Below are 25,157 nucleotides of genomic sequence, written 5' to 3' on the forward strand. Positions count from 1 at the left end.
AATTCGCCAAGGAGCGACACTTGAGAAATTAGCCTCATTTATTCAATTGTTATGTACCATGGAATGAAGCGAAATGTATTCCTTTTTGGTTTGTTTTATTGAAGTTTATTACTAAAAATTAAATGAAAATGTTATTGGAAATACATGTACCATATATAATACAATTATTATTAGTGTTGTAATTGCAATTGGAATAACCAGCATTTTCTTTTAGCGTAGGGTGGGACTTGCAACGGAAAATCATTAATTTGGAGGTGAATGTTAAATGATATAATTGCATAAAATGTGGTCCAAGCGGACACAATATTTGACACATTAATTGGCAAAATGTCAGAGACGATTTTCCTTTTTTAATACAATTAAATGGAAAATCCGATTTACCGATTTCATTAAGCATTGAATTTGTAATTTGTATGCAAATTATTCAACAGAACGTGCGAGCTTTAAATACACAAGCTGCTTTGGTTTTGAGGAACTAACATTTAACATTCTCTTATGTGTGTTTTTGTTTTGTTCTATTTTTTCACACTTTTTATTTGCTTTTAATATAGTGGAAAGCCCTTAGATCTAGTCTCTATTTATGTTGTATATTTCATATGCATTGTTTAAATATATTTTTATAAGTATTTATCATTTAAAATGTTCATATTATATTAATTGTAAATAATTAAAAATGGAATCGCATAAGTGCTCTATAAGAAAATCGCTTAGAACTTTTGTCGTAATTCACTTTGGGTTCACTAAACTGTCTCTTGATAATTCTAAATAATTCTAGTAATTGGTTTTCGCTTTACTTACGTTATTCCGCATTGTGTTGCACTTCATCAATCTGCTACAAACATCTCCCCTCCTATGGTTAACAATGGATTCTTTTTAGTATTACTTTACTTTTAATATATAATTTAGAATTTCATGAACAGTGGAGTGAAGATTTTCTTGATTTTCGTTATGATAATTCGTATCACCTTAAAGTTACATATATTTGCGTAAGTGCTAAATATTTTCCCATTTTAAGCGCCTCTCATCATCGGGCTGAAGGAACAACATATAATAGAGTATCCAACAAATATTACTTGTACAAAGTGCAAAGTCACAGACCCCAAAATAAACGCACCGTGACTTTGACATTTGCGTAATATTTGTGGATATTTGTAGAAATTATAACGCAAAGACTGTACGATGATTTATTTCTACTTTCGTTCTTTGTTCTTAGGTGTAATGTATTTATTAATGGTTATGAAATGTGAAATTGTAATGCATTCAACGACGCTAATTATTTTATATTTATATATATTTAACGTCTCAATGTGATTACATTTCTTTATGTACTTTTGACAGCTGGCATTTTTCTTACAGACAATACTGGTTTTCTTTCTCTCAAGCTTTTTTTTCATTTCTTGTAATATCTAATTAATTTTTGGCATTGTATTTAATAGTGAGTACGATTTAGCTTAGTTTGTTTATGTTGCATTTTCTTCTATTTAATGTTTTAACATTTAGTTGTTTTTGCTTTCAAGAGTTTTGTCATTGTTCTTTTTATTCAAATATTATAGTAGTGCATTTTGGGAAGACAGTCAGAAATACAAAGCCACAAAGTATTAACAGTAATTATATATTGCAACATATTTATATAGTTAAGTAGTTTTGGAATCATATGCATGAGTTTATAAGTCACATTAAAATAGGTTCAAATGGTTTAATTTTCATATAAATGTTCCTCTTTTGTTGTTTTATTTAGTTCATTAGGTCCCGTTCACAGAATTTTTCTTCGTGTTTGTTTTTGAAACTCAATATAAATGCTAAACTTTTGAATTTTTATACATTTTATTTCAATAAAAATAGTTGAAAAAAAAGTAACAAATGAGATTATGAATTATCTGAACGCTTTTTCAACCTAACGCCTCATGTTCCAGAGATCGACGGCTTTGGGCCAGATCGACAGGAAGGGCAGGGTCAACAAGATAACAGAGTAGGCCAAATGAGTGCCAGAATTACAGCCATCCTCGGTGCAGCAATATGTTTGGGTCTCCCAAATTTCTAACCAAAAAAGAAACGGAATAACAATATAAAATTAGCTGAAACTTTGGTCAACAAAAATGGTTAACCACATTTAAATTGAATGAACATTTCATTCATATGAACTTTTCGCAAATTATATGGTTCAATTAACAGAATTAATTTGATCACATCGGCGGACCCGCACTCACCTTTCTCCAAACACTCGGTGGCACAGTCGCGTACGGTCGACAGCTCACTAACGTATTTCTGAAAAGGAAGTCAATGAAAAATATGTAAATTTTTGTACAAAACTGCCATTTGAAATCGTATTCATGAAAGGTTAATTAAATACCAACACAGTCCACTTGTATTGTTGCACTGTTGATAGAAGTGTCTGTTGGACAACATGGCGTATCAATGATATTCAGCCGCTTTTGAGTGCGTGTTTTTCGATTTATAATGGAAAATCCGAAATGTAGACACATACTCGCATTCATGTGAATAAATATGCAATTTTGTATTGATTTTTATCAATTAAATATGAATATTTTATGAACTGCCCTCGACCGCAAATTACTGTCAGACTACGTTGTGGTTTTTACATATAGTTAACCTCTTCAAATGCAATTAATGGAAGTATGGAAAGTTTTGCTTGTCATGTTTTGAACGATTATACATAAGAGGTAGTCCCTTAATACTCTAAATCGAATAATTAACGACCAATTTTTGAACATCTTAAATGAGTGTGTTTTTTGGCATAATTAATGACACGCAACAGCCACCACAGTTAAACATTTCTCTTTACTTTGTGATATTTTAATTAATTTTACACTTAAATTGTTGCAATTAACTGCATTTTGCTATAAATTAAACACAATTATCGGCACATTTAATAATTAATCATGGAGAATAAGCTATTTAAACCGCCAGGACTAGAGTTTGTGGACTCAACGTCCCTTGGTGCCTTAACAGAGATGAACTCATAAACTTTAAATATGCTGGCATTAAGACAAAAATAGCCCATAAAAACGTCAGAGATTTGTAGGTATGACCATAAACATTTTTATGAGAATAATTTCGGATGGTGAAAGAGGATTAATAGAAAACTTGGAAAACAAAACAACTTTGGGGGTCGTATCGTACCAAAATGATTGTCATAAAAGATTTTTTGGGGCCTCAATATGTGTCATGTACTCGTGATTACATATGTACATATATGTACTCTATGAGTAAAGTATCTTAAGTACTTTGCTGACCCAAACCGATTCCAATCAATACTAAAAACAATCCTCAAACAAAACCCCACTAAAGAAGTTGCCCCACTTTGATGTTGCCAAAGCTTTGGCATGGGTAATTCCGCAAGCATACTCTAAAGGAATTATTTATTTCACTCAGGGATACTCACATATGGGGCGTACATGCATCCACCCATTCCGGTACACAATCAAAGTGTCATCAAGGCTTTGTGTGCTGTATTCTAAACCAACTTTAGATGCTATTTTAACGACAGATTCGTGAGTTCAACTTGGGATCACCCCTAGAGTCCTGCTCCAAAGAAATACACATAAAACACATCATACAACGACCCCGTAATGTACTTGCAACAACACCCAACCATGGCTCCCTTACCGTAGTAACCCAACACTACATGAGCTACACAAGCTGGTTTTTAGCATACAAGAGTATATTCCCGACAGTAAAGTTTATGGCAACATAAGAAAGGGATACTAAACACACAGATGACATGAAGATAGTCGGCGCGCTGCCATAGGGACATAAAGTGCGCCGGCACACACTCACTCTAGTGCCCCATTATAAATCTTTTGTTAAACTCTCGAGTAAATTGAAAAATGGGGCTACAGTAAGTAGGTAACGCCAACGCCTTACGGTCCATTAAGCAAATAATAAACCTGTTCAATAATTACCCAGCGTGTGTGCACTGAGTGCTACCCTACAACCACAGCTCGACAACAATGCACCTGCACCTGCAACCAAGAACTTTCAACCAGCAATGCATCTACCCACATACATACATACTTTAGGCACTACAAAACACGTGTTCACAGCAGGAAGCAGAAAGCAGGCAGCCGAGCAGTCTGCTGAGGCAGCTTATGGGGCACTCTAAACCGCTTAATCGATTCGAGAGTCGAGAGGTTTCCGGGGCCACGGCAGGGGCTAGACAATGTGCAACAATCCGAGTCCCTGCGCTAAGCCATTCCGCAGCACTTAACGACTTTGCGTGCTCATCGTCCGTTTGTTACTGCAACATTTTCAGGACATCTGCAGCAGGCCGCAGGATCAGCACGTGGATCCGGGGCAGCCACAAGAATGCAGTAGCCACCGCTAGAACATTGGCAGCTCATTGTTTATGTAACAGGTCCTGCGATAGCACCAAACCCGTGCAACACAGCTGTTAGCTGCTCATCCAGCTCATGGCAAATGTTTTCTTATTAAATTGGGACGACACTTGGAATATTCCAGTGGTACATGTTGGACCCGAACATGCCCTACTCAGCGAATTCGTTGCCATTGTTAAAGCCTAATGTGTGCCCCACACCCCACAGCTGCCCCAAGGGGCGACGAAAGGGTAAGCTCATTTTGCTATGTAATGCCACAAACTGCGTCTGCTTGTGCGGTAGGAGGGCTAAGTAATGTGGCTAATGTAGATAATGTGGGGATAATCACATGAGACAAACATTGGGGTGGCATAGAGCGAACCAAATGTTATGGGCAGTGGTTGCCAGTATCTCTTTGAGGGTTGCAAACCTCGAAGTATTTTTGAGTTACTCATCTGATTTACCACTGAAATTTCAGTAAACTTCAGTAAATCTCTCCCTCTCTCTCCCCAACCCAATCTCTCTTCTATCTTTCGCTTTCCAGTTTCAACTTTTTACAAGCGGAATCCTTCTTCACTTACAGACCCGCCAACGATTTATGCATTTGGCCTAGTTTAAAAATGAAATGCGAAAAAGAAATCCCCGCCGTGTGGGCGTGGCTATGGTCTGTCGAGCACGTCGAGCAAAATGCAGCTCGGCAAAATGCAGCCCGGCATGTTATTTGGTTGTTAGTGCCAAAAGTTAGACCTAAAGGAAAACACGAAACGAAAGCGTTGAGCAGAGCAATAATCTTGAGACACCCAAGAAGCCCTGCCACTGTTCCAATGCCAACAGAGTGCGCTGTTCTTGCCACTGTTTCTGTTGCCCTGCCCCCTTTGTGCTACTTTTACTTAAGCTAGTTATATCATCACTGTTTAGTTCTGATTTGAACCCAGCCCTCACACAGGCAGACAGCGACTGATGACGACGTTGATGATTTCAATTTTGCATGCAAGTGACGGCAGCAGAGAAAAAACCAAAAGATATAAGAGAAAACTAGTAATGACAGGGCAAGTACTGCCATTGCAAAAAGCGAACATTAAAGGAAAGGTGGTCGAAGCTTTTGATACCCTAAAAAACCTATATATCTTCTATGGTAATTCATGTTATTTCTTTTGGACTAATGTCCAGCAGCGGACACAAGTTGTTCCTCATTTCAAAACACCTTCTTCCATCGTATCCAAGATAAAGATTGAATCTTCAGAGTGAGTTTTGAAGAGCCCTGGTGGCAAATTAACGAGCCACAACGTCATCAAAGCCATCAGTGGCAATGGCAACTTTGAATTGTGTGCGGGTAGTGGGGGAGTGGCTGGTGGCACGGACACAGGTTGCAGGCAGCATTCGCATCATCATGGCATGGCAACGTCCTTAAGCCATTTATGAAATTTTCAAGAGTCTGTGAAGCTGTAGGAAGGCCGTGTCGGTGCCAGCTTAATCTTGAAGGGGAAGAAGATGATTTGCTTCAAATGCTTAGACATGCTGCAAATCATGTGTGCTCCTTGCCTGTGTGTGTGTGTCTGTTCGTCCTGAATGCTTGTGAGGACTAATGCCGGCTTTTCCTTTTGCCTGTCCCGGAATGATGCACAATTTTTCACAATTTCAATGTAATAACTCAATTTGTTTCCAGGATGAAGAAGGATGCAAATTCTTGGGCATTCCACAAATTTTTATCAAAATTTTTAAGGAATGTCTTCAACTAAAAATGGCCAAGAGATTGTGGAAGCCAAACAAAACTACAAAATTTATGCAGAACTATGGTAGTCTCTGCCATGTCTGGAATTATTCATAATCATAGCCTTTGCCATTCCACCATTGCCCCGCCGCACCATTCCCCCTTCAAGTGCTGACCATTCAGATGTCCTCGTTAAAATTTATTTACCAAGCTCAATAAATCCTTTCAGAAATGTAACGCTGCCTTCTGTCATCAGCGAAGCTGGTCACGAACTCAATTGTGGAATCCACTCAAACATTTTTGGAGGCGCCACAGTTGTGACATTAATTACGAAATCGTGACTTATCAAATAACAGGCTGCGTCTGCAATGCAAATGTGCAGCACGGCACCCTAAACACATCAATTATTTCATGTCTAAGGAAAACAATTTCATTAACGAACTCTTTAATTCAATTTCAAAATGAAATAAGGCAAAAGAGTGTGAAAATTTCAATGAATTCAGTCATGTGTGTGCGACGGAAAGCAAATGAGGCGCACTCAAAGCGAAATGAAATTGAAGCGTTTACAAAATGATCAGGAAAACAGGCTCAAGGAAAAATGCAATGAGAAGCAGAAACTGCAAGGCAAACTTTTGGGCAAGAAGAATGAACTCGGGAAAAACTTTTGCAAGCTACATAAAACGATTTTTTCTCATTCGCATCGTACTCGTATGATTGTGCTGAGCATTGCCTTCAATTATTTCGGCAAGATTGTTCCCAGGTGTTGTGACAGGCGCAAAGCCATCTCTCCCTTTCCCTCCACGTGGGCCTTGAGCTTTCGCTTCAGTTGCTCTATTCAATGGGCACAGAAAGTATCTAGTATAGTGTGCAGCCTCCCCCCTCCATACTGCCACTGTTGCCACTCTTGCCGCTCCATTATCAAAATGCAATTTCATCAATGCTGGCTTTGAGACCTCAAAAAAATCCGACCAACAAAAAAGAAAATGTAGAAATTTGATTTTCTCCTCTAAGAGCGAACGATGCACTCTCTCTGCGTACAGGAGGTCCCCTTAAATTCCCATTCTCAAAAATCCATCTGAATCCCTAGCCCAATCCCAGCCATCAGACAGGCCAGTCATGAGGCAGGCATCCAAGTGGCAGGCAACGGCAGCGGCAGCCAGCAGAGTCAAGATGCACAAAGCGAGCAGCCTGCAAACGCTTTTTGTGAGTGCAATTTGTTGTTACATGCAAACTATGCCATGCCATTCCCAACGCCAACAACTTGACAGAGAGGAATTTTAAATAAAATGACGCTCCATCCACCGAAAATTCATACAGACACATACAACCATACATATATGTACATATGTATATGCACGCCTTTATGGGGTTTATATTTTTGGCCGCGGGGCGTATACGTAATGCAATAAACTGATTTAGCTACTGACTAACAACCAGGGCCATTCGGGTTGAGGTTCAGCTCACACTTATCTGGATACCCGCAACAATCAAAAAGAGATTTGTCTAAATTTGAATTGAGGTTATGATGTGTGTAGGTTAAAGTTCAACCAAAGGAAAACTGGCGTTAGACAAAAGTTGAAACCAACCAACTTTATGTAAAATTAATCTATAGAAATGCAGTCTCCTTTTTTTAATTCAGCTACAGGCAGAGAGTTGTATAATAAAATTATTTTTGAATAGGACTAAGAAAAAATTCTCTGCTCTGGGAGCCTTTTAGTCAGCACGGTCTTGCTCATTGTCCCGGCACTCCCGCCCTTACAATTTGATTTTTATGACTTTTGCAATGGGCTTTGTACATTTTTTATCCTCCACTTTGCATAATATTTTAAACAAGGCCAGAAATATGCAATATCATCGAAATATTTTTTATTTTATTTTGATTTCTGGTAAATATAAGAAAGACAATTTTATATTAAGCCAGCATGAGCTCTTCCAGAAAAGGTTCAAAGCGGTCCAACTTAATGTCACATCATCTACCAAAGCCCAACTCAAAAGCTGACGGCTCATTTTAGATGATATTCAATTGGTTAAACGAATATAACCTTCATCATTGTCTGGTTCACCTTTTGGCCCAAGTCAAAGCTGTTGACCCACATCGCCCTTACCTTATAGACAAATAAAAAAGGGCAAAACGCTGATGACTTGGCAATACAAAAGTGTCACAGGCAGCGGCTTAAGATCAGCCCAAGCCGGAATGCAAATATCTTGTTAGGTTTTAGTTAAGGCTGGCAAAACGATTTGTGTGTCCTGCAATATGTTCTGCCTGAGTGCCGATAGCTGGCAATGGCCAAAAATCACACAAATCTGTGCTACAGAAGGGACAATAACAGCAGTTGCATTTGCAGCCATTTACAGCACATAATGGTCAGCATTGAACCGACAGAGTCGGTCACTTGCTCTGACAATCGGTGGCCGGATGTATTGTCATTTATTTACAATGGCATCACCAGGCGTGTACAAAAAGCTGCTACTGGCCGACACACTTATCTCACAGCCATTATGCCGATACTTGAATGCCTCCAATGGTGTGGCATGTGGCAAACAATGGCAGCTGCAATTGCCTCTGCAGAGGAAATACTAGCAGAGAACGGAGGAAGCACCGCTGCACACACAGCTGTTGCAGGAAGCAAATATTGTATATAATCAAGTGTACAGGCGATAAAAACTAGAAAACAGCATAAGACACAGATAAGAAGACTGCATTTCCCCTTTCCTTTTCCCGCTGTACATGCAGACACATTGAGGCTGTGTGTATCTTCCCCTAAGCCATATCGATTGGGAAAACTTCTTCATTGCATAAGGAAGGAAAGTCTACCTAGTTTCGGGCATAGAGGCTTTATATACCTTTCAACCTTATAATACCTTCGTCTCAGCATAGTCTTGTCAACAGACATTTAAAACTTGAACTCACAACTTAATCTTTTTTGTTTCACAAGAATCAGTCCAAGTAAGTCTAACGTACCATGTTTTGGGATGATAAATCTTATTTTACAAAAGTTTTCTGACCTTATTTCAATTGTTTGTATGGGTACATTCAGACAAAGAGAAGACTCTCACCTCCTAACATTTTCATTTATGCTTTCAAAAATAGTTTTGCTTAGTTTTATTTGCCATGAATCTTGAAATATATTACAAGTGGTCTTGCTCAACTTAATTCTGGGTCTGCCATCCCGTTCGAATGGCTACATTGGCGTCCCTTGTGCAGCTGCAGCTGGCGGCATGTCAACATGTAATTGACACCGAAAATAACAGTGTGGGGAAGCATGTAGAGCCCTCAATGGATGTGCGAGTGTGTGCTTCAGTCGGGGCAAGGGTAAGCCATTAGTGGATGCTACGGTCTCTTGTCAGAGTCAAACTGTGTAGTTGAGCTCATGATTCGAGAAACATGATGATGCATGATGCTATATTGCATTTTGATGGGGCCTGCAACCAACCAGCGTCAGTGCTCTGTGAAAGACTGTAACGCCGTTCTGATTTCTTTGGTCACAGAGTACCATTAGAGAACGTAGAAAAATAGTTTTAATTATCTGCAATAATTGAGGGAATATTGATTTCCATAGAAAAGTTTGGAGGCGAAACTCATTTGCCAAATAGTTTTTGCCCCCATTCTTTGTAAAATATTCATAGTTAACGATGAGCGAATTCAATAAGCACATTTAGTTTGGCCAAACTGCACGTCCCCCAAGTTTTGTCTACGTGAGCGAAAACGACAAACTTTGCTTGCATTAATTTGCGTTAATTTCGAACGATGCCGAAACTTGAACGAATCGCCCAGACGGCAGAACGAGAGTCAGAGTCAAATTCGGAGCCAGAGCCAGAGACCAGGACCCAGCCACGCCACCTACTGTAATTAAATTTGATAAATGACGACAGGACGACCTCAGCCGAAGCCTTACCCACACCATCAGCTATAGCACCACCCAGTGCTGCTCTACCCATTACGATACAGCCTCCTGGCAGGCTGGCACGTAGCCAGCTGGCAAACGGCTTCTTGGAGAACTGCTCAAGTGTAAATGATCTGCGATTGCCTGGCATTCGATTGGATTGTGCTAATTTCATCGAGCTGTTGACGCACTGAGCACGTTGACAATTATGCGGAAGCCTACTCGGAACCCCTACAGCCTAATTTATGGCTGCCAATTTATCGTATACAACGGTACCTACTGCCGTCTCCTGCCTCCGATTCAAAGAAACCTTTGGCAAATTAATTTGCAACAAAACTTGATTAATGTCGGGCGTTTATGCGGCATTCGGGGTCCGGCATGTGGGTTGAGCGCTGGACATTTTTCCACATGAATACCGAAACGGAGAAGAATCGGTAATTAATTACACACGGACCGCCACAAAGTATGCCAGAAACCGAAGGATGCATTGCGTATTTACCGTGCTTGTGTCTGTGTTTGTGGCCTTAAATTACATAGCATTAAAATTCGAAACAGATTTATGGCAGTTAATTGTTTTATAATTGCCGCATTAAATACGCTATGACTGCAGGAGGTTGGATATTTCTCTGCCTTACCCATTTTAATATGCAAATAACAAGGATTCTGATTCGATGTAATCCTAAAATGTAATCGTTACACACCACCTTTAACTAAATATAAACTCACAATGCTAGATTAGCCCATAAATTCAGACCTGACCAATCCATAAATAGCATAAAACGGATATTTTCCAATGTCAATATTGCTTTTCATACCATGGACTTTGTGTTTACTTTCCGGAGTGTTTCGAAATGGTTATTTTCCATAAAATTTAACTAAAAATTCATGTGTTTGTTTGCTTATTTGATTCTGGGAGTCTGTAATGTTTTCTTAATTTCCCTTGAGTTAGTTGTGTTCACACATATGTGTGTATGTGTGTCCTCACCGCCATATCAGCATTTTTCCTTGATTGTTTAGCATAACTTCTCAGGCGAATAAAATTTGCCAAAATATTTACATAAGTAAAACAGAGAAAACGACTTTAGTTGGGGCGTATTCCAAGGGTCTCTGCTGTACGTTTAATCAATCAATCAATTGATTGTATAATCACTCACAAAAAGGACGAGCCTCGTCATCCCATTCCTAGTCATCATCATGGGCGTATGAGATTCGCCAGTTTCAAGTTTTTTTCTTTCGGACAGACTGATAAACGAAGGCACTGAGTGACTGAATGACTGATTGATTGTTGCTGCATTGCCTTAAGTGAAATTAAAGGGTTAATTTGACAATGGCCTTGTGCGAATGTTGGCAATGTGGATGGCAAAAGAAATTACCAAACAATTGCAAAACTTTTCTTTGGTTCGAGTCACGGCGGTTGCCCTTCGCAACATCTCAAGCATAACAAAGAGCACAGTCACCACCCATATACAATAGTACATACATACATACTACATATGTACATATGTATGTGTATGTATCGTAAGCAGCCAGATGTGTGCTCAGGCGTTTTTCCACGTTCGTGGCAGAACTTTCACGACAATTTTGCTGTAAGAAAATGTTCTAATGAAATTTCCTCTCAACTCTTGCAGGTATTTCGTTATTTATAGTTTCCGTTGTTTGGTTTGTAACCTATTTTTCATTAGAGGTAAGACTTTCCCACTGAATCACTGTGAAGTGGAGGAATCTCTCAGCGCTAATTAATTTAGTTTGCTTCTATGGAAAACGCTTTGTTTTGCTATCCCTAATGCGGGTGGTGTCTCGCTTTTAATTGATTCAATTCAAAAAGTTTAAATTGTCATAGATTAACTAAAAAGTATGGCGACAACAATGCGGATCCGAGTCTGAAAATTAAGGCCCCAACAAAGTGGATTTGGATGATAAATGTCGAGCATTAGTTACGGCATATGGCAAAACACACAGAGAGAGTCTGGTAGGAGTGGTGGCCGCCTCGGAGAGAGTGACATTCGAGCGTTAAAATTAACGAGTGTCACAATTTACGTGTGTGATTTACGACATCAAATTTTCAACTCCAGCTGGCAACCATTTTGTTGGGTTTTCCTTTTCCTTTCTGCTTTTTTTTTGCTTTCGGCCCGGCCCGGCCACAAGGTCGAACATGGAACAGGGAACATGGAAAACCACTTGGTAATTACTATATACAGGCATTTGTTTGCCACACTTTTATTACTCCATATTATCGCGGTTATTGTTTGTCGTTTGTCAACGAACCAAGCGAAAATCCTTGTGTGTCGCTCGTGCTCGTTAAAATTAATTAACCCTGTATACATTTTTTCATTAACCAGAAATATGAAAGCGTTAAAAGAATATCCTCTTTGGAATGTCTGTCCTTTGCCTGATTAATGATGCGCTTTAACGCTCATAGCTTCATTTTCGAAAGGTTCTGCCATTAACGATGATATACCTTAAGGGAATGTCCCTTAAGGTACGAGGTTCGTGGTACTCATTTTGTGTAAGAGCAAGAGCAAGACTTAGTTAATGCTGCACAACCGCAAGCTTAATGCAGGCCACTGGACTTATCAGAGTGCGGTTCTTCTCCATCGTATATTTAACATCTTGCCTCGTTCAGCATTGCATAGCAATGCCATAAAATGTAACAAATTGTATGACCATATTATGCCCATATATTCAAGAATTTGAATGCGGCAATTTATTGTAATTTGCACAATTTATGTTGCATACTCTTTAGGTGCCATTCACATGCACATACTCTGCATATACTTATGCGTCAAGACACACATTCAATACGTGCCGGAATCTGCTTGGCATTACACAGCTGCTTATGGCAGGGCCGCGAGGCACAAAAAACGAGAGACAAAAGAACAGATATGACACACAGAGATTTACCACGCATTTGACACTCCAGCGATTCAGAATTCCAAATGCATGGCGCAAAATCTCATTTCGTTTACAGTGAGAAAACTTCTGCGAAACTTTCGCCCATAAATCACCGCAGAGAATCGTTAAGTGTTCGCTTAAATGAGTTACCACTGTGCACATAGTACAGCATTGCTGTCAATTATTCTTGTTGCAGTTGCAACGGCAAAGAAGCTTCTCGACATTCGCACAAAGACAGACAATGGCATTGTGTGTTGCTGCTTCTATTCAAATTATCTGCTTCTAAGCGGTTTTTGTGTGCACGTAAATCATTTCAAGTATGCGCCACATGCCATGCTTATGTTCGTATGCATGGAGCTTCCCTTCAACGGAAGGCTTACATAGTGAAAAAAATATGGATGGAACTTCTTGAGGAGTGAAAATGTTAAATGGAGTTGTTATGGCAGAAAGTGCCTTGATGTGAGATGATTGAGCATTGATGGCAGAACGAGCATTAATCATAGTGTATATCTCTCAATCATCACAACTTTTATGGATAAAATAACTCTGAGAGAATGGCTTCATTTGCGATGAGTTGTAATCAACTCAGTTGCCGTATTCCTGATGGCTCACTCAAGCAACTCCAGAACCGAAAGAGCTGTATTCTTCCCTTCAGACAAACTCACAACATAAGCAGTTATTCAAATGAACTCACATCATGAATGACTAACATCCACATCCACTGTATGGAATGTGACTCTCTGCACAACCACATAATTTGCGTTGTTTTACTCAGATGTTCTATCTTAAAAGGAATTTAGTGGCTCTACTATTTTTTTTTTCTTTTTGTAGTTTTTCCTCTGCATTTTTTGTGTGCTCCTTCCTGTTTTGTTTTTCCTGCCTGGCAGCTGTTTTTTTTTTTTGCTTTTTTCCCATGGCATTGCAATTCTATTATCTTGTACATTTATTTTGCCCATTTTCCAGTGCCAGCGCACGCTCAGCATTTTCTGTGTGGAACACTGCAGTGGGAGCCGCTTAACTTTTGCAAGGTTCCTTCTTTTTCTGGCTCAAATCTTTGAAATATTTTAATGTGCCTTGGCCAGATTTATGGAGAATATCTCACACTAGCACACCAGCTTCCATTTCCATCTTTCTCGCTCCCACTTAATATCATGCATTAGCAGTAGCCGCCTGCAAATAATGCGCTATTTTATATACTCAAATCTCTGCGGTTTGACTTTTGAGCCGACTAACGAGGGGCTGGAAAGCGGTTGAGGCGGTTGAGTCGGTTGGGGGGAGCTGGTGGGAAAAAGGCGTGGCAGGCGCTACCATTAAGTGGCTTTGGCTTGCAGCTGATAAATGATGCCAGTTGGTTTCTGGCCATAAACATTTCTGGTCAAACAATGAAATATGATAATCGCCAGCCTGGTTGAGGTCCATAAATCCTATCGACTGCATAAATAAACCCAACCAAATGTAGTCCCTCAGCCGTTAACCACCGCTGTTAGAAAAGCAATCAACTTCAGAGATACAATTTGAGCTCGATTTGATTTTCAATGGAACATCAAACATTTAAAATGAATAGAAAAGGGATAAGCCAAGAAAAGAGTCTTGAAGGGAGGACGATGAAATCCCAAGAGTCTCGCTTCCACATTTTTTATTCAGTAATAAAACGAAGCACCTGCTCAATCCGCACGCTTCAGATACAGGATACCCCTGTTTGGGTCTCCACGGCTTACAAATATTTTTAGAATGTGCGTTTCACATATTATCTACATTATCCATCAGTGAATGTGTGACTCAAACAAAAGGAAAACTTTCGCATTGCATTCCACAAAAATAATTAAATAATCAAATTAGTTTTACGTTCAAAATAATCAAATAACAAAATTCCATGCTGACAATGAAAACATTTAAAATTAATTTAGCTCTTGCGCGGAGATTACATTTACCCAACGCAACAAATATAAATTGCAAATGTCAAAGTGAACAAATTTCCACTCATCGGATGTTGGATGTTGGTGGGAAAAACAAAAAGAAAAGATCGAAATGGACCATTTGGAGGAACACACAGCTTAACCGGAAGTTTACAAATATTTCAGCAGCCCTCAGCCCTACGTCCGAGGCATTAATAGCTCAAAGTGCCTGGGGCGTCCACACTGTAGTCCTTCGGGGAGGACCCACGTAAGCACAAATTCCGCGCCATAAATCACGGATAAACAATTTCTGTTGTTGCTCTTGTACCTGCGCAGAGGGAAAAGAGGGAAAAACAAAATACGTAAAAACTTGAGCGAAAGCATAGTTGCGTAACTGGTCAGGGATGGAGCAGAGGCTGGCCAGACCCCAGAACGAGGTCAGGTCCGAAAAAGACAGAGCTGGAAAAAAACCAAAATTCCTACGACACAAATCAACAGCAGCTAAATTGAACGTCAACATGACTTTGATTGTTCGCTGCAAGTGTGAGTAGTAGCCTAGAGTATTCCTGGATGGATATCAGGCATCACTCGCCGGAAAGGCAAACTGGCGGACTCAGCCAGAACTACCAGAGCACACGTGCCACACTATGCCACATGCAGCAGGCCAACCAGGAACGGGGCCGGCAGTCAGCACAGTCAAACACATAGATGGAATTTCTAGCCCGCAATTCAAAGGCCAGCCAACAACCACAACAATCCAAGTGCCCCCATTCCGCAACCCATCCAATTCCCATGCACAACCATCAAAATTTGCTTCAAATGAATGCGAAACGCTGCCATGCCATTGCCGTCGGCTTCAGTTGGCAGCTGTTTCCTTAAAGCAAAGACCAGATCCTCCAGCAGGACCAGACTACACGGTGAAGCCGGAGCTGGACGGGTGGCTGGACAGGGCATTTAAAATGCGAAAATATGCCAAAATGTCATTCACAAGCATGTGCAAAGTATGTCGTCTGCTGTTGAACGACCGACCCGAAAAAAACCATAGAATCTGCAAGGAGTTCGCAGAGAAGAGAAACAGAAGATAGCAGAGGAATTATGGGCAAAACGACACAACACCTTGGCAGGCAATAATTCATCAGAGATTCCATGCTGCAGCCTTAAAGTGTTTGCTCCTTGACAGTGCTGAGTGCTGTTTCGCTTTGAACTAGTTCAAGGAATTGGATTTGCAGAATAGTTTCTTTTACTTTGGGGCACGCTTAAGTATTTGTTGAATATTCCAACAGGATTTGACATAGGTTCGGCATAGTCAGAATGTAAAGGTTTTTCGTTTGTTCATTGGCAACTCTTGGCTAAAAATACATCGGCTTTAAAGCCTCTATTGCTTCATTGTTTTTCTGTTATTCCCACATAGCTGCCACACATGCGAACCAGTTCTTTAAAACTACATATGGTTGCACATTCAAAGCCTGCCACCGTGTTGATTTCGAGTGCTGCTGTCTGTGTGAGTGGAGGTGCACCCAAGCGGTAGTAAAACGGTTTGCCTTTTGAAATTTTTCGACATTCACCAAATGCGATGCGAGTTGTTACGCATTTTGCGCTCTTGTCATGCACTGCCACCCATACTTGAGTGAGGGGGAAAGGAAGCACACCTAAGGGGAAATCTGTGCCACCTTTCACTTTCACTTTAATCGATTTAGTGGCGCTTTAGTTTCGTGTGCCTTAAAGTGCCCGCAGCTGCAGTTGGAGCTCTGGAGTGTTAAGCCACTGCATATAATAAATTAACTTACATCTTGGATATTAAAATGTATGACTAAAGTGCAAATTAGTAATCAAATGTAAAGTAAACCGCCTGACACAACATTACAATAAAATTCTTAGTAACAAAACTTCAGATGAAAATTCCTGAAATCTGTAAAAATTATGCAAAATGATTTGCTGTTTAGTACATTTTATTTAAAGCATGGAAATGACGTTACCCAACTCAGCCAGCAGGCAGTCGTATGAATCCCAGGTGTCCTGACCCGACAAAATTACATTAGGATAATAAGATTCCCACTAGCGAATACCAGGCTAACTTTTCTTACTCGTTGTTCCGCTCAAGTCCAGCAGTAATCATAATTTCCAGTTGCAAGAATGACTTTTTGCATGAGGTAAACTTCTTTACTATGATTAATATTAATGACTGCTCTGCCTAAAGGCCGAGGGCCGAGGGCTGGGCTTGCTCGTAAAAAAAAGGGAATTTGCACACTCCCATTACGGCTAATGAACCACGGAGGACCCAGATGGCAAGACAATGCCCCAAATTGCATTGAGATTGGAACAGGCTGGCACTCGTAAAAACTGCAACAGAATTTCCCATTTACACAGATCCGCTTTATGCGTTTTATTACGGACTATGACCACTTCCCTCGGCCCTTAACATTTGGCTTACAATGTCGATGGTTTCGTTTATGGCCCCACATGGCCACCACAGGCGGTCGGTGAGACGGAGGGACGGTAGGGCGGACGTTGATCAAGAGAGCCTCAGAACCAAGGAATTTATATTGAAGTTGTAAATTGTTCAACGTGTCGCAATCCTGAAGTTTAAGCGAATTACATTATACACTTGGGGAAAATACACGAAAATTGTTTGGAGACCAACATTGGACTCAACCTCATGGAGGTCATGGGAAATGTGTGGAAAACAGGAAAGATTGTTGTGGTTTTTGACAAAAGTTTGAACATGAAATTGTATATTTTCATGATGCCCTTTTACGAGGTAGGGCATAACCAGAAAGGTAGAGGCAACACAATTTGTATGAAAGTTTCAATTTTAATTTTCAAAGATTTATCTAAGACAATTTTATAAAATCGTATGGAATGGAAAATTAATTAAAATTTGCTAAGAAATCAAGAGTACTCCCAGCTTCGTCTTACCAAATATACCTTATTCAAGATTTATTTATTATTGCTGTGTTTTTGTTGTGGTTCAGTTGAAGCTAATACTTTGATTCCCACTTGCCGTGGGACTTGCAGCACAAGACACAGCCTCACAGATTGTTTAGTTTAGTTTTGCAAAAAGTTGGCAAATTTTAGCCTTGGCGACGCCCGGCCCCTGGTTGTGTTAAGATTTCGATTTTTGTCGCCCTGGCTTATCGTTCCGTTCCCAGCTAGCTCACGGGGAAATCAGGGGAGCTTTCGACCCGATAACCCAGCGGAAGGGCAAAACAAAAATAGTTATTCTGAACCAAATCTACAGTATCTACAGCGCCCACAAAAACTAAGTTTCTGTTTAGCAATTTGAAATTGTAACTGATTATATGTACATATATATATGTACATACATACATACATATGTAAACAAACACAAAACAGTGTAACCGTAGAGCATTCACATTGCCGACATTGGTCACCCTTTAGCTTATGATAGCTTATGAGCCGATTGTATTTAGGAGTAACTTTGGTAAAATATTTTCCACCAGAACGCAAAATATGGATGAAATCCATCATTATCACAGTTCTAGATGTCCCGGTGAAAACGCCGAATAATTTTGACTGCAATTACCTGAACAACAATAAAATACTAACATAAAAAATACCATACCAAAATATCTATTTCCCCCAAGTTGGCAGCACCTTTTCAAGAAAGTAGTAAGTTGTCATTTTACCATCTGTTCTAATTTATTTTATATTTTGTGGTCCGGAAAAGTAAGAAGTGTGTGTGCGTAACTCCAATATCTGTACCAAAGGTGCGGATGAACGGGACTCTCTTCATGTGATTATTTTATTCTGTTTAATTGGAGTTTTCAGCAAAACGGTCTATGCAAGAGGGATCGACCAATAAGATGTCTTCGTTTTAGGAGCAAGGTGAGTGTACTTTTAAGGTGACGTCTTTGCTTTCCGTGTGTCCGTTTTCTGCAGTCGTCTTCTCTTCAGCTTCTTCTAAGATCCACGTAGATCTTTTCTGCCACTTTTGCATTTTTCTTATGAGCAAACCATAGATGCCGTTGTTCCCCCCTTCTCCAACCCTGTCAACTCTCTCGGCTCTCTGCAAATCCATCAATAAAAATTGATGACCAAAATTTTCATTTTGGCTTTTCAGTTTATTTAAGCGAAAGGCTGTGGGGAAAGGTCCAACAGATTGCAGCCCCAAACCAGCAGCCGACTGTCAATTAATAACCCCAGAACCGATATCGATGGCCAATATGGCAGTACTTCCGCGGGAAAGTGGGTAAGCTTCACGCGACGGAAGCCAGCAATTTGCCAAGGGCAATGTCGAGACGCGACGCGATTCCTATCCGACGCTTTAAGTGACTGCAAGCTAAATCTAATAAAAAAATTGACGCTCTCTCCACGCAACTTCGTTGCTGGGCGAAAGTTTTTCTCTGTTTTTGCTTTTGCCTCCTTTTTTTGGTTTCTTTTTCTCTTTTTTTTGTGTGTCGCTGTCATAAGGAAACTAAGGATTTCCGTTTTGGCTTTGGTTCGTAAGCCGAGCATCAGCTTTATAAAAATTTCAGTGGATGTTGTCGGGGGGGGAATTATGTAAAAAGTTGTTTCGTGCACGTTTAGCCACGCCCCCTGGTTATTAGTTGGTCACAGCTGCATGCCCATCATAAGATGGGGCGACACACGTTCCTGGGCAAACCATTTTTCATTAAGTTTTCGCGCCATATTGCTGCCTCTCATAAGTTATATAAAAGAAATATATTTTATTAGTGTCTTGGCAATTGTCTGTCTGTCTTCCAAAGAAATAATATAAATTCGCAGCAATAAATTACACGAAAGAATCGCTTTTTCTTCGGTGTGCGCGAGGGCTCAATGAAGTAAGAAAGTGGCTTTGACAGGAGTCGAGCACATACATAACTGTATACACTTCGTATAGGTTCTGGCGTATTCCCAGGAACCTTCATCAGCAGCACCAGCAGCTCGTCAGTGGCACTACATTCTTTATATGACAGGAGAGATATGCCGTAGAGGAAGCTTCAAATTTGCATGCACATCGTATGCGTAACATGGCAAAACATATCTTTCCCCACACACGCTGTACATATGGATATTTTTACATATTCGTACATATCTGTGCCGGTGAATGTGTTGTCTGGAGAGCTAATAAAACTTATTGTCAGCCACAGTCTGACCCACTTTCCCATTCATTTTGTTTTTGCCTATTTTTTGTTTGTGGATTTTTTCCATTGTTCGTTGGAATAATTTGAATTTTAGAATAATGAAGTCACAAAATGTCAGTGCGCGTTATCAAAATCATTTATATGCGAAAACAACTTTTCGGCCATGGCAGCTCCCAAGTGCCAACTGCCAACAGGCAGGCAACAGTCGAAAACAGGCAACAGCCAAACAGCCAACTGCCAGTTGCCAACATTTTAAATCGCTTACAATGCTTCAAAATGAATGCAAAGAAGCAGGATAGTTGTCGGGCCCAACTGGGAATGTCTATACATACAAACTTACATATATATGTAAATATGTATTCAAATGTGGCAAAAATAAATGAATTATGGTTCTTGGTGTTGGCCAAAAACTTTTTGTGTGTTGATGTGTGTGCCAAAGAGCTAAGTGTTAATGGAGCAGAGGGAAAATCCTTAAAGTGCCCAAAACAGAAATCAAGCTAATCTCTGATGAGGCAGAGAAGGAATCTCTAGTTATTAAAAAACTTTTGTTATTTGTATTCACATACAGAAGCTTTAAACACAGCCACAAAGGATGAATAAGGATTACTTTGCTGTTCTTCTGTAATGCAAGGACATTCTCCAGAATATTTTCTTAGCGTTTCTCTCCTTTAACCATCATCAAAAACTAATTACCTACTCATGGAGTACTCCTTTGTTCTCTCAACACAATTATTTCAAACAATTCCCCATTTCGGACAGATTCGAAGCCATTAAGACAGCACCACTGTCAAAAACAAATACATAATAATTATAATGATGATCAAATAAAAGTGGAAATTAGCCCTTAAGTTAGTTAAGTGGAGTGTAGGTAAAAGACAGGCGAAACTACTGATAAATAATGCCACACAAGGCAAAAAGTGACAGCCAAATTTAGCAAAAAGACAACGTCTAATGAGGCCGGGAAGGAAATGGCGAGTGAAAGATCCAAAGGAGAGTTGGGGTTAGCTAGACCCCGAAGCTAGTCAAATAGAAAAGGCAACGAGAACTGAAATGGGTTTGTGGCAGGACTAAGCGTCTTAGTTGGCCCATCCTCGCGGAAGGGGTGAATGTGGGTAGCGTCTCTGGTCTCGAAGCCGAAAGCCCAACAAAGAAAAGGCAAAAACAGATGGAAGGAAAAAAACTCAACTGCCGCACAAACCGAGCCGCCATTGTTTTCTTAATTGAGTGCCTCTGCCATTGTATGGGTGTACGATAGTATCTGTGTGTGTTGAATAGCTGCTGGTATGGGTGTTCATGTTTGTTTAAGGACTTAGGGTGTCCTGTATGTGTGCGTACTATCTGCTGGCAGAGCTGCTTATCAATTACACTGCATTTTTCCAGACGCAACTTGTTTTCTGTTGACTTCTCCGACCATCGCACCCATTTGTCGTGCCAATCAATGGCTGCCGGAAATGATGGCATAGGCAGTCACTTCGACTTTCACTTCCCTTTCCGCTGGTCGCCTCTCCTTCTCGTCCTCCCTTCCGATTTGACGCTGATTTCACAACTCGCCGCACGGAAATTGACAGCCCCCATTTATGGCTTTATTACACCCCACCTGGCCCATACTCCATCTCCTCTTCAGAGCTGTAGCGCCTGCACTGCATTTGAAAAGAGTCTTATAGGAGGTCGATCCTCTTCAATGTCGAGCTTAAGGTTTCCACTGATTTATTCCGTTCACGTACCGCTCACTGCACACTTTGATTGCCGCATTGGGATGTAAATCTCGGCCTCTAAAAAGAGGCCCAACCATTCGGTCCAATCCACCAAAATCTGGCCCACGTCAACACGCATAATCGGGCTTTTAATTTCGGTCAATAAAACTTTGGATGCTTTAATGTCTCGAGCGTGAAAAAACTCTTCTTTGCTGGATTTGACACAAAGTTTGAAGGAGAGGCAATAAAAATAGGTGTTTAACTCAAGAGGAAATAAAGAAATTCCAAAAGCCGCTGAGTTTTTCCTAATTAAATATTCTATTACCGAACGAACATATGATACAAATGCAGGAAATAATTGTCGGGAATCCGCATCGTATAAAAGCAACTTTTCCATCATTAAACGTTGTGATATTCAAGTCCCACCTCAACAAACTTTCATCCACGAGAGTCCTGAAACTTTTGGCAAAGTTTACGCATAATTTTTAATGATATTTTCCCGCATTTAGCCTTCGAGAGGTGGTTGGTGTTGTCTTCGAGCACTTTCGTTGGCCTCCAGGGATCCCAAATACGTTTCCGGCCAAACAACTTTATTCAATTTCTCATATTGCATTGGCATTTGTATTTTATTAAGCTGTTATTCTCTGAGCTCCTTGATATTAAGATAAGACAACTTCTTGGTAAGTTTTCTTTCTGGATATTAAATAAATTTCGCCAGTTTGTTATTAACATTTTATGGTAATCTCCGGCAAACGATTGAAATTGCTTCGCCAAACAAGATATAGACATTGAGAAAGTATGCTTTGAAATTTGTAACAATCTTTGGTTTCCGTAACGAAAAAAAGTTGAACAAAGTTGGACAATGTCAAACCGAAAGGAAGGTCACAAAACTTGACAAACCGTAAAGTAACGATAACAAGTCTGAAGGAAAACGATAACCAGAGACACTCGAAATTCATTCAATTGACTGACAAGATTTTATTATTTTTTTCCTCACAGTGAAGATACATTTTCGTGTGAATTCAGACTCGTGCACGGCCTGATAGAGTTAACGATCAACTGGTGGACCAACCGCAACTTTTGCGCATTCAAATTACTACAAACATGGAAGATCCAAATGAAACTAAGAGCGAAACAGATAGCTCCGAATATATTGTTGAGAAAATAGTCGATCATAGAACTCACAAGGGATGCGTTGAATATTTTGTCAAGTGGTTGAGTTACCCAGAAGCGGATAATACTTGGGAACTTCCCAGCGACCTGAACTGTGACCATCTGATCGCCGCTTATCATACTCAACAGAGTGTGAGGCGTCCATCAATTGTTGAGAAAATAGTCAGCCATAGAACTCTCATGGGTAATGTCGAATATCTTGTCAAGTGGTTGAATGTCTCCGAAGAGGGTAACACTTGGGAACAACCCAGTAGCCTGGTCTGTGACCATTTGATCGCCGCCTATAATCTTCAACACGTCGTGATCCAAGACCTGAACGATGTGTACGAAAAAAAAGCAAAACGATTGAAAGTTGACCCCACGCCAGTCATTGACAATCTTTTTAGTCGTGGCTTTGAGGCTGAACAAATACTCAAAACTTTCAAAAACGGAGAAGAAATATCGTTTCTAATAAAGTTTCGTAACCTGGAACTGCCGCAAATGATCAAGTCCTACGTGGCCTATGTAGAAATACCCGACATGGTCTTTAAGCACTACGAAAAGACATGCACATTTTATCACTTAAATAGCAATCAATGAAGAGAAAGTAAATGAAGAAGGTAATGTAAAGTATTTTTTTAATTTATCCACACAAATGCCTAAAAATGTCTTATTATTTAACAGATCAATCGCTTGGCCACAACCCAAATAAGCAGCGGCAAAGCTCTGAACAAGGCCTTAATCGAATATTATTTTTATTTGAGTTCCTTTAAAGATGTTTGTTAACATTTGCACTTGTTTTTTATTGCATTAAATTGTGCCACTTTGCGAAACATAATAGAAGGAAATAAATGGCAACTTTTAAGTGATTTTCAGGGCGTGTTTGTTCCGGGTGCCCCGTGTAAACATTCCTAATTGCAACAACAACGGGGAAGGCTCCAAACAGGCGAAGAGCTCGAAGAATGTTCAGCACGGGAAAATGAAGACAAAATATTTGCATTCCTTTTTTTCACCCACTTCTTTGCCCCCCGTGGATGGGGCGTGGCTGGTCGGCCAGTGGCCTATATTTGAGGCTGTTTTTCAGCGTTTTGGTTAGTGGCGTTACTCCCAGCAGGCACGTAGTACCCGCACCAGCAGCCACCATAGAGAATGCTTTGTTTATGCAACAAGGAATGCCTCCTGCAGTTGCACGAAAAGAGCAAAAGTTTGATACTGCAGTTCCATATGTGTACATACATAGAAAAAATGTTTGATACTGCAGTAGAAAAAGTGTTGAACCTACAATAAATAAAACAAAAGCTCGGTTTCAATTAGTCAGACGTCTGTTCTTTTGTTGCGTAATTTTTGTGTCATTTTGATTGGCACTGGTTATACACGGAACTCGTAAATGACAAATTACAGCACTACAAAATTATATTATGAACTCATTTTCATTGCATCTACTCTTTATACATCCAAGATCAGCATTAGCATATTTCCAAATTGCAGATAGTTCGCACTTAGGGGTATCCATCAGTGCTTTAGCACCCTTGTCTCCCATTTTTGTTCAAGGGTAATGAAGCGTTGCCTTGTGGGAAAATTGCAAATAAAAACAAAACAGAACAACAAAAATTAATTACGTGCCCAGGCGTTGGCTGTGGCTGTGCCAGTGCCTCTCTGACTATCCCCGCCACATGCCATTCTTTTTTTGTTATCCATGAGGTCAAGGGTTAAACACATACACACATGCGGTATTTGTTTACGTACTTGAGCCGAAGCTCAAACAATGGTCGAGCCACAGCCATTGTTTTCAAGATGTAGATTATGCCCCATGAATAGCAGAGTTTTGTTGCCCTGGAGCACTCATTATTGAAATTATGAATTATGCATTCATTCAATGATGTTACACTACTCGCACCACACACATCCCCCCTCTCTGGGCACCTTCCAAAAGCTGGTTACCCAACTAATTTGAATATAAATTTAACTCATAAATATATATAAGACGATTCACGGCAGACGGTGCGGCGCCACGGCTCTGTAACTTTTTTTGGGGAAGAAAAACACCAACTACTTGGCCAAGAACGAGACGACATCAGGTCAAGCAGTCAAGACAACAACTGCCCCACACAAAACTACAATAAAACGAAGGAAACAGTTTAGCTTTTATGTCAGACATCTATAGATGATGGAGGAGCAGGACGACCAGGAGAAGCCGTAGAAGCAGTCTTTATTCTGCCGGTTAATATTTAAACAAAAGTTGTTTTCCTCTCTGTGTTGTCGGGTGTTGCAGCATGTTTTACTTGTCCTGCCCACTTTTCGGGGGCGTTCGCTGGAGAGCAGCCTCATCAACATCATCATCAACATCAGCATTACCATGTCGGCATTCTGGGGCACTTTAGTCTCGCGGCTTGGCATAAATTATGCCGTTAATTAAGTGTCTGTGAAGCTGTTAATAACAAAATGAATGGCAATTATCAGCAGACGGGCAACGCCAAGAAAGGAAACAAA

General features: G+C 40.2%; 2 protein-coding genes and 1 long non-coding RNA gene across 4 annotated transcripts in view; 1 reads left to right on the plus strand and 2 right to left on the minus strand.

The window, feature by feature from the left end:
• Window positions 1-518: 518 nt before the first annotated feature.
• The window catches only part of LOC117897885, a 29,679-nt gene continuing 5,040 nt past the window's right edge, over window positions 519-25,157 (minus strand). The window contains 2 exon segments of the mRNA XM_034806962.1: window positions 519-2,037; window positions 2,208-2,265. Of these exon segments, the coding sequence (XP_034662853.1) occupies window positions 1,895-2,037; window positions 2,208-2,265 (201 nt within the window). The 3' untranslated portion in view covers window positions 519-1,894.
• On the minus strand, window positions 9,542-10,103 carry LOC117897887. The gene is made up of 2 exons (XR_004649115.1): window positions 9,942-10,103; window positions 9,542-9,889 (listed from the first exon to the last, which is right to left on the minus strand). It is a non-coding gene; the product is annotated as an uncharacterized LOC117897887 (long non-coding RNA).
• On the plus strand, window positions 18,371-23,507 carry LOC117897886 (heterochromatin protein 1). 2 transcript variants are annotated; one of them, XR_004649114.1, is made up of 3 exons: window positions 18,371-18,562; window positions 22,515-23,287; window positions 23,352-23,507. XR_004649114.1 is itself a non-coding variant. In XM_034806963.1 (2 exons), the coding sequence occupies exon 1, from the start codon at window positions 22,620-22,622 to the stop codon at window positions 23,265-23,267; it is 648 nt and encodes a 215-aa protein (XP_034662854.1). In that variant the 5' UTR covers window positions 22,558-22,619; the 3' UTR covers window positions 23,268-23,287; window positions 23,352-23,505. The 2 variants fall into 2 exon arrangements, 1 of the variants encoding a protein (XP_034662854.1); XM_034806963.1 differs by lacking the exon at window positions 18,371-18,562 and having other exon boundaries at window positions 22,558-23,287; window positions 23,352-23,505.

This window comes from Drosophila subobscura, chromosome O (assembly GCF_008121235.1).
Source record: "Drosophila subobscura isolate 14011-0131.10 chromosome O, UCBerk_Dsub_1.0, whole genome shotgun sequence".
In the NCBI taxonomy this organism is placed as follows: Eukaryota; Metazoa; Arthropoda; class Insecta; order Diptera; family Drosophilidae; genus Drosophila; species Drosophila subobscura.